Genomic DNA, 10,454 nt, shown 5'->3' on the forward strand with positions numbered 1-10,454 from the left:
ATGGATGGATGGATGGATGGATGGATGGATGGATGGATGGACGGATGGATGGATGGATGATGGATGGATGATGGATGGATTAAAGGATGGATGGATGGATGGATGGATGGATGGATGGATGTTTGGACGGATGGATGGGTGGATGGATGGATGGATGGATGGATGGATAGATGGATGGATGGATGGATGGATGGATGGATGGATGGATGGATGGACGGATGGATGGATGGATGATGGATGGATGATGGATGGATGGATGGATGGATGGGTGGATAGAAGGAACTGAATCCCTTTCAAAGCGACCATCTTGATGGTTTTTTTCCACACGTATCACAAAGATCTGGAAATTTGCAACAATTCTGGAATATTTAGACAAAAGTCACTGATACGTGAAATAAAGTAAATGTTTGTCTAGTTTTTTCATTACATCCCTCCAGGAGCTTCATCCTCTGATCTTCAGATGTTTTGAATCTGGACAACTCTAGAATGTTTGTGTTTATGGACCAGTGATGGTTTCTACCTAAAACTAACAGTTTTCCTCTGCATTGATGCGCCTTTCCTCACAGAAAATGTTGATTTCCTGGTCAAATAGCAGCAGCTCGGCATCAGAAAGGAGTTTGGATTTTAACATCCTGATAAAACAATGAGAAGGTCACTTCCTCATAGCCCCCATCCTTTCAGATCACTTCCAGTCTACATTGGATCAGGGGCCCCCAAATCCAGGCCTGGAGGGCCGGTGTCCCACATGTTCTCCAACCAATGGCAACCAACCTGCCATTGAAGCTCCTTATTGGCTAAACACACCTGATCCAGGTCATCAGCAGCAGGTAAGGCAGCAATTCTGGAAAACCAGCAGGACACCGGCCCTCCAGGCCTGGATTTGGGGGCCCCTGCATTAGAACATGCTACTGCCCCAGTGAATAAGAAACAGCCTAGAAGAACCTTAACTGACCGTTCTGTGTCTGAGTTTAAACACACAGTTCAGCCAGTACTTAGTGATATTCTGAGAAAATACTCTGAGACCAGCTCCCATAGTATCAGTCCTAGTATAAATGACCACTTTGTTAATGATGCCTTCCAGCCCTCAGGAGTACACTCCATGTTGTTGCCCCCCTGAAACCTTAGCCTGTCAGACTAAACCGAGTAGCACCGTGGTTTAACGCTCAAACATGTTCTCTGAAACAAGAAACCTGCAAGGTGGAGAGAAAATGGTGCCGCTCCGGTTCAGAGCAGTCTCTGAATTATAAAAAAGCTTGCATTGGGCACATGGCAGAGGTCAACAGAGGTCGAATGTGACTTAAACAGAAAAATTTCTTCAGGCGTCCCCCCTGGAGCCTTTGGGCAGAGAAACCCGATGCTCCTGTTGTGACGACAAACTTGTAGAGGCTGATGGAGCATCACTCAGAAAGACAAAGACGTGTTTTCTGGGGCAGCTGTGTGACGGACGTGACATCTTCAGCTTCAAATACCCTCCAAATAAAGAAACCCAGCAGCTGTCTCCCGGCAACAGACGCTCAGTGTTGTTCCAGCAGAGATGAGCGGAGATGCTCTGCTTCCTCCTCGCACGTCTGGGATCTTCCTCCTCCCTGCTGGATTCCTCTTCCTCCCATTCTCCGCCAGAGCCCCGGCGTGTGGGCGGCGGCCTCTGCAGCGGCCCGTGTCCACAAACATCCAGCCTGCAGAGCCTCACTGGGTTTCCCCTTCAGGGTTCTGCCCTGCAGTTGCTCGCTGCTGCCTCTTGGGGGCAGTCATGTGGACCTGCTGTTGACAGTTTGTGCTGCTTCTGGAGAACAAAGATCCTCATTTGGACTCAGAGGTTCAGATTAGTTTGTTTTTGCTCTTTCTGTAGCTTTTTTTAGTGTTTCCTCTGCAGACTCAGCTTCCAGCTCTGACTTGAGCTACACCCCCCCAAAAACCGGACATGATGCCCCCCAGCAGCAGAGGGTTGGAGGAGGTCCCTGGATGTGGCTGGAGCTGATGGGGAGACGCCACGTTTGACTTGTGGAACCAGGAGAGGATGTGGATCCGTGTGTTGAGCGTCTGCAGTTTGTTGGATGGGGGTTCGAATCCCCTGTGTTGACGGCCATTGTGTCCTTGGGCAACATGAAGAAGAGGAAGTAGAAGGTGACCACGAGGTCAAGAACACTGATAGGAACATGAGATTGGCAAGTTAGAACATGGAGGAGAACTTCTGACTGCAGGTTCAGGACGAACATGACCAAAGTCCACCGACGCTGCCTGTTCATCATGACTGTTTATGATGGGATGTTTCCAGGCTGTTCAAGCTGAATGTGAGGGTTATTAAAAAAACGCATTAAAATCCCTTAAGGCGGGATGCAATGTGCTTTTTATTTTTTTAATTTTCCTGTTTATTTGCAGCACCTGGCGGGAAAACAACCCTCCCCCCCCCCCCCCCCCCCCACACACACACACGTTTATAGCAGAAGTTTATCCGAACACGAACAGTTTCTTTAAAGAGGAGTTTCCTCTGAGAGGAGCTCTCATCTGCGCTGTTCTGTCGGTGACGCGCACGGTGGTGGGGTGGGTGTGCGGGGTTCCGATCACAGACCGAACCGAACTCTTTACATGAAACCCATCTGCTCCACTTCAGAGCCGAGCTCCTGCTAAGTTGTGAGGCCCGGGATGCGCCTCCAGCAGCCGCAGAAACAGGAAGCGCATCTCCGTCAGGCGCGCCCCCGCCCAGGCGCGCCCCCGCTCCTAGAAGCTGCAGCCTCTGCAGACGCCGCTGGCTCCTGGAGGAGAACACACCTGCATGGACGGCGGAGGCGCAGCTTACAGGTGAGCTCCGTCCATGCGCTTCACAGAACTTTACGACGGTTCTGGTTTTTCTGACACTTTATCCGGTTTGGTTCTGATCCGACAAAGGTCCAGAATTGTCCAAAGATCCTGATTTTAAATCTGAATGTTTGTTCTGAAACATTTTAGAAATCTTCTGTCTCCGACAAAGATTTGTTTTACTATATACATATATGTAGACCTTTTCAATCAATTAGCTCTGAGCCATGTGTCCTGTAAAGAATAAACAGGAGACATATATGTGTCTGTTTACATATGAAGGCTAAATGCTTCAGAGAACTCTCTCATCTTGGCTATAAGTAACATTATAACATGCTTCCAGTCAAATTTATGGAACTGTCTTTTTATTTGTTCTTGTAACTAATGTTTATGGTGTGTAAAAGTCACGTTTTTATCTCGGTATTTTATTCTTATTCTTTTAATTCATCAATGTTTTTATGAACTATTGTAATTTTTCGTATACTGCTTCTTAACTTGGGTATCTATCTGTCCGTCCATCCATACACACACATAAATGTAAAACATACTTATCCTTTCAATTTAAATGTAAATCTCTTCAGATAAACATTGACATAGTTTTGAGGTATTTTTTAGGCCGATGTATTTTAAAGGGTCAAAAACAGGATTGATAGTTACTTAGTGTTACAGTGAATATTTAAAGTGCTGCTGTTTTAAACCTCCTATTCTAAAGAAGTGCAGCACTGGATCCACTATTTTAGAAACGACTTGTCACTTTCTTTCAATAACATTCAATAACAGCTCTAAAAGTGTTGAAGCGTAAGATTAAAAACACACACAAAAAGGAAGGAAAGGCTGTGGCTACACTCCTCTGCAAAGGTTTTTCTGCCTCCTGTGGTCTGCGGTCTGACATGTGGTCAATGCAGTAAATATAACTTTAGAACTTTTCGTTTCTTCTACATGTGGCAACAGAAAACCACAGCTATTTGTGAGAAGATTAAGAGATAAAAAACCTCTGAAGACAGAAATGAGACCCAATTCACCGGAAAAAATATTCAATCTGTTCAATAAATGAATAGGCAGCTTCAGTATAGCTTCTTACAGTTTTTCTCAGTCGCTTTAGTACAATTCTCGGATCAGAATGAAATTTCCAAAACTATTCGTTCAATCCCCCCGTCAGCCCCGTGACCCCGAAAGGGAAAAACGGTTAAGAAAATGAATGAATGAATATTAGTTCAATCTTCACATCATGATGTCACTTGTGCACATCATATAAGCAGTTTCTCACTTCTTTGAACAAGTTGCAATTGCTTTGGTACATCCATGCAAATGATTATGTACAATTCTCTGCTCTTTGCTACATTATCAATTGTTTATGTCATGTTGATCAAAATGTATTATATAGTTCACTGTGCAATAGTCTTACTCCTCAAAACACCCAGTCATTAGTTCATCGTATAAGTCATTAACTGCAAAATGGTTGACCAAGTTGTCATAATGTGACAAACATATTTCACTGCATTGCAAGAGAGGATATTAGCTGTGATGTGGATGAGAATTTGTGGCCTAGCATACAGGAACGACAAGAGGTGTAGGAAGACCACACCAATACCTACTGCACTGCCTGGACTGTTGGACAGGTCCTATCTTTTTTTCCCCTTTGTGTTACTGTTTGCAGTGGGTTTTTTCTATGTTGGTATGACATGGTCTGTCAACAAATTACAATATGAACAATAAAAGTGTAAATGGGAATCTTGTCCAGTCTCTTGCAATCAAACAAAAAAGGTGTAACTTACATTTTACAATAATTGTCATCCAAACTTTAGCCATAGTTTACATCAGAACCTCCCTCTAAAGTACACAGTTATATTGACAACATGACTAAGTCATTTGACTGTCTTGTTCGTAGACAATGACACAAGGACTTGACGTTCTGATGGCACTGACATGTTCAATGACATAAAGACTTAATTTTGAGAGATGAACTAAAGATTTTGAACAAGTTACAGGCTTTTGCAAGAAATCCATAGTGTTTTGCTGTTTGTACAAATTGTTTTGAGAAATGCACACACGTATTTGCAACTTCAATTCTGATCTGACAATTGTACTAAAGCGACTGAGAAAAACTGTAATGCATATTCTTTTATGAAAGTGTAGGTTTTTTCTTACTCCCACTTCCTTTTTGTATGGAAGCCTGTAGCGTTACATAAGAAAAGAATGTTATTTGGTTATGTTTTTTGTGTTTTTCAGAATTAAATAAAACCGTAGGAATTATAAACCATCAAAGCCGTAAAATAAGTTGATTAAACGAGTAATTTAAAAGCTACATGGAAAAGATGCGTCGTCAATTCTCATCTGAATCACCACAGAACTCCAAGATCTACAGGTCAATGATTCCACAAACGAGGACGAGGTCCCCGGAACTGAACGAGGCCTCGCCCAGAGTCCTGGTTCTCCTAGGGGGGATGGATAGGAGAGCAGAACCCGAGAATCTGAGAGTTCTGGAGGGATTGGAAGAACCAAGGAGATCTGATGAATAGAAAGGCTAAAAACTAGAAGGAGAATCTTCCAATCCATCCTGAATCTGACACTGACTGGAGAACAGGAGTGATGTAGGTTCTCTTCTTCATGTTAAAACACGTGGAATCTGTTGATGGACGGCGTTAGAAGACCAGATAAAAGAGAATATGGAATAAATAAAACAAAGCATGTCAATAAACATCAAAATCATTAAAAATGTCGTTAAAAACAGACTGTGAGCCACATGGATGACCACACCCACAACCTGAGCGTGCAGCACGTCACCAATGGATTTTGTGGCGAATATTGTTGTCAGGATTAACTTAAAATAAAGAAACAGTTCATACCGGTCACTATTTAAAACTTTTCCAACGTTTGGCTCTGTAACGTTTGTGGGTGTAGTACGAAGAACAAAACAGACTGGTGACATCGTGACGAGCACAAGAAACACACCATGTCTGTGAGACGGACCGATTGTGTTAAGACCCAAAAACAAGGGGAGACCCGGAAGTAGACATTTAATAAATAAGCTTGAACAAAACCTGTGGAGAAACAAAACTGGGACAAGGCAGATGACCTGAAACCCAGACGCTTCTGTAGGCAGACGAACCAAAATGAAGACAGCTGGTGATCAGGATTCACCTGGAACTGGTGGAACTGACGAGAGCAACTCAGAATATGACCCAAAAACAACATTAAAACCAAACTAAACAGAACCCAAAGACCTAAAACCAAACTAAACAGAACCCGAACACAATGTATGGCGTTCCATGGCTGCCATTATTTGAAAGAGTGAAAAGACAACTGAGCGAGTGTATTCAGGAACTGGGTGTGGAACCTTACAACCGCACAATGCGACCCCCCAATTGACACCAGCACGGTTGCAATCCTAACTGAGTGGAGCTGACCCTTCTGGTTGATCTGATCGGCCAAAATTTGCAGGTCAAATCCGGCGAGGCAGCGGGGCAGGAACTTCATTTTTTAAAAGGCTTTAATAGAAAAAAAACGGCGGATGTAACGTGGTTTAAAACGCTAACGAACGGCCAAGAACACGGCAAGAACGTTCTTTTGTGCTGTAAGTTTTCTCATGTGAAAATGACTTTATTAGGCAAATATATGCAACTCAGTTCCTGAATACAGTTTGTCTTCACGCTCCTTCCAGTAATGGCAGCCATGAAACGCCACGACATCGTGACTTTTGTACTTTTAATTGCTGCTCATCTTCTGGTTTTGGTGAACAGACAAGGTCAGAGCTCAGCCTGTTTGGAGCTCTGCATTTGTAATTCTTGAAAAACTTTAAAGGTTTCTGAAAAACCCAAAAAGTAGAACAAAGAACATTTGGTTTTTTTAATGCTATTGGCTTTCTTACAAAAAGGAAGTAGGAATAAAAACCTACACCTTCATAAATGAATGTGCATTTATAAATACTGCTTCCTCACAGCAGAGCCAAGTCAGGTGGTTCTGATTCTGTTCAGGCTACTGCGTTCTAGTTCCAGATTTCAGTATTATAGGATGGGCGGACGGTCATTTGGGCGAATTCTTGTGATGTTTTATGAAGTTCTGTTTGTCGCTTACGTTCATGTTCGGCAAGTTAAGCTGCTAAATCTGGACTAAGCAGCTTTCTTATACATTTTTTTTTCTGCTGGGTCAGAATCCGGGTCTTTATCCGTCAGATCTGCCATCATCACTACTGTTGAGGAGGTTTTTACAAAAAGTTAAGCTTTGGTCAGAAATTATGAACAATTCGAATGTGAAGACGGATCCTGCTGTGAGAATACTTCAGTGTTCTGTACACAAAGGAACTGAGAACCTCCGCCATGATTTAGGTCATGAGTGGGTCCAGTTCCCTGGAAATGTCCTTAAACTCCTGTTAGTGTGTGGACTCTGATCTTCATGTTTGGATAATATCTGGGAAAAGCATCTCAATGCTTCCCTGGAATGTGTTGAAACTCCAGCTGATGTTTAGCTGAGCTGAAAACAGTCATGAATGTTTGAGATGCTGGAATTCCAGCGAATATCCTCCTGGATGAATTTGTAACTCCTGAATTTCTTTATCAGGGCTTTTTGTTTTCTGACTTACACATTCAAACAGGAGAAAAGGCGTTAGGGAAGAGTTTCTCCTTGTTCCAGCAGAGTTGGTGAAGCAGCTGGATCTCTTCAAAAGGTCAGACCAAAGCGGCTGGGTTTACCGGGAAGCTGGAAAAAAAGCTGTTTAGGGCAGAATCACAGAGGGCTGCAGGGCGTCGCCCTCCATCCCTGCAACTGTTCTGTTTTCTTAAGAGGCCTGAGGCTTCAGTTTGACTTGGATTGGGATGAAACAAAGTAGGAAGGATCTGTGTGTAGGAATAATAATTTCTGTGTGGATTAGAACCAGCACACCGGACTTGTGTTCAGTTCAGGAACATCAAGGTCCTGTGCTGCAGCAGAGTGAGCTTTGTGTTGCGTGAAACATGCAGAGAACATGCAGAGAACATGCAGAGAACATGCACCAGCTTTCTGCAGAAGCTTTTCCCCCCTGGAGGAAATGTCCACCACCGCCTCTAGTTTACAATTAATGCAAAGTTCACTTGTTTATGGCAGGAGTTGTCAAAAGTAACCCGATGGATGAAATACAGGAAGTAGAATTACAAATGTTTTAAACCCGCATACTCCTCACTTTACCTGTTCTACACTTATCTCTTGAACATTTTCACACTTTGTTTAAACCGTTGTAGAAAAAGAAGTCCATGAATCTAGAATAAAAAACAAAGTTCTGGTCAAAGTTTTATGTCGATTTGGCAAGCTGAACACATTCTTTGCAGGAGACATGGCACGGAGGCTACGCATTGATTGACAAGGTCTACAGCCAATCAGGATACAGAACACAATGCACTGTAAAAAAAACAAAAACAAGCAAAACTTAACAGAGAAACTGCGACGTTGAAATAACACGTTAAAAAATGTGTTATCTAAAAGTGTGGGGGGAACCTTCTCATGCTCTGCTGGTGTGCTGTTTGTGTTGTTTGCAGGGATGAATAACTCCACTGAACTCCAAACCAGCCTCTCGGACTATGGCAGCGTCTTTACCAAGAATGTCCTCCCCGTGCTGTACTCTGTCATCTTTGTGGTGGGCCTGTCTCTGAACGGCGTTGCTGCCTGGATCTTCTTCAGGGTTCCTGCAGAGTCCGGTCTGGTGGTCTACTTGAAGAACATGGTGGTGGCTGACCTCTTCATGCTGGGCACCTTCCCCTTCAGGATCATGTCTGAGCTGGGACTTGGCAGCTGGTACCTTCCAGTGATCATGTGTCGATACAGCGCTGTGCTCTTTTACTTCTCCATGTATGTGGGCATCATATTTATATGTTTTATCAGCCTTGAGCGATATGTCAAGATTATCCGCCACACTCCTTCACCCACAGCGTCCTCTTCCTGCAGGCCCAGGTTTGGTGTGTTGTGTTCACTGCAGCTCATGCAGAGTTCCAGCTTTGCTTGGGTGTTGGCCTTCTTCACCTGGAGTCTCCTGCTCTTAATCGTTTTGCCCAACGTTTTGTTGACAAACCTGCCAGCGAATGAGCAAAACTCCAGAGACTGCATGAAGCTGAAAACCCCTTTAGGAAAGTTGTGGCACAAGGCGTCCACATTTTTCTTTGTGTCCTTGTTCTGGTTGACGCTACTCGTTCTGGCCTTCTGTTACACATCAATCGCCCATCGCCTCTACAAGTCGTACCAGCGTGTGCGCCAGGACACCTCTGCTGTTTGCCGCAAGTCCAACCGCAGCATCTACAGCATCCTGGCAGTTTTCTTCATCTGCTTTGTGCCGTACCATGTTTTCCGCATACCGTACACTCTGTGCCAGATGACAGAATTCGGCTTTAGCTGGTATTCGCACTTCGTGTTGTTTCAGCTAAAGGAGGCGACGCTCTTCCTGTCAGCCCTCAACGTCTGCCTCGACCCCATCATCTACTTTCTGATGTGCCGAATCTTCAGAGAGTCTCTGCTGAGGAAACTGTCACGAAAAGAAAGACGCAGCAGGTCCCAGACCACCACAGCAGTCCAGAGTGTGAGCAGCATCTAAAAATGCAAAACAACAATCCAACAGTCTAAACTGGAAAACTACTGAATCTCACATCAGGGACAGAAATCAAGGGTCAACCTGCAGGATTCCCACGTTTCCCTGCTCAAAACCACCAGCCTTTACTGACGGACGTTGACTGGCCTCCGCAGAGCCGGATGATCAGAATCCAGTTTCTATAAGGAGGGTAACATGGAACCCACACAGGACCGGAATGGAAACCCCTGATCTGAACCGTATTTCTCTTTGAGTTTCAGCTCTGGTGTACAGCTTCACATGTCAGGTGTACAGGCAGGTCACATAAACTCATTTAGAATCAGAATTACTTTGTTGATCCCACACGTAGGAAATGTGTGCGTTACCATAGCAGCTTGTAATCATAATAAGAAAACAGAATAAAATAAAATAAAGTAAATTTAATGAAATAAGGTGGTATAATAAATCCAAATCCAAATGTGTATTGGTATGTTTTTTTTATTCTACACAGATGTCTACTGGATCTTTATAAAATAGAAAGCATAGCAGTTTCAGTGATCATTAAGTTTTCCGTAGTTAAGAAAGGAAATGTTCTATGTAAAATCAAGAGATTTGGTTTTGTGTTTCTGTCATCTTATTATGTTCTGGTGTCTGGACCACCAGACAGAACCACCTGAAATGTAATAAATGGATATAAGGACATTCAAAAATAATAGGCTCAATGATTCTATTTAATGAGAACTCAGAGCTCCTATTTTTATTTTGTTAATTTTTTTTTGTTAAGAGAACTAGAGTGTCAAAGTTATTAGTAACGTATTATTAATCTCTAATTTCTTGCTGTTTTTAAGAAGCAGAAAGAAAGAGACACTTTTCCTGGCTTAAGGAGACATTTCCATTGAAAGGTTTTTATATTTTCTCATGAAAATATTGGTCACCAGTGTTCCTTTCATGCATATATATTACCCACACTATATGTGAATTATCTGTGCCTGAAAACTGTCTAAAGTTCTGCTTGTTTCCTTGTACACACGTTATGGCCTTTGGGCCTCACACAATCATAATCCTAGTTAGATGTTGTTGATATTCTGCTGACTTTTTATTTTTTTAAATAATGAATAAACTACAAAAACTA

At 43.1% G+C, this 10,454-nt stretch overlaps 1 protein-coding gene across 1 annotated transcript; it reads left to right on the forward strand.

Annotated features, from left to right (window-relative positions):
* The first annotated feature begins 2,575 nt into the window (after positions 1 to 2,575).
* LOC101169302 (P2Y purinoceptor 14-like) lies at positions 2,576 to 10,035 on the forward strand. The gene is made up of 2 exons (XM_004075188.3): positions 2,576 to 2,799; positions 8,304 to 10,035. Exon 2 carries the CDS (start codon positions 8,306 to 8,308, stop codon positions 9,347 to 9,349), a length of 1,044 nt encoding a protein of 347 aa, XP_004075236.1. The 5' UTR covers positions 2,576 to 2,799; positions 8,304 to 8,305; the 3' UTR covers positions 9,350 to 10,035.
* Positions 10,036 to 10,454: the final 419 nt, after the last annotated feature.

The sequence above is a fragment of the Oryzias latipes genome, chromosome 13 (genome assembly GCF_002234675.1).
Source record: "Oryzias latipes chromosome 13, ASM223467v1".
NCBI classification, from domain to species: Eukaryota; Metazoa; Chordata; class Actinopteri; order Beloniformes; family Adrianichthyidae; genus Oryzias; species Oryzias latipes.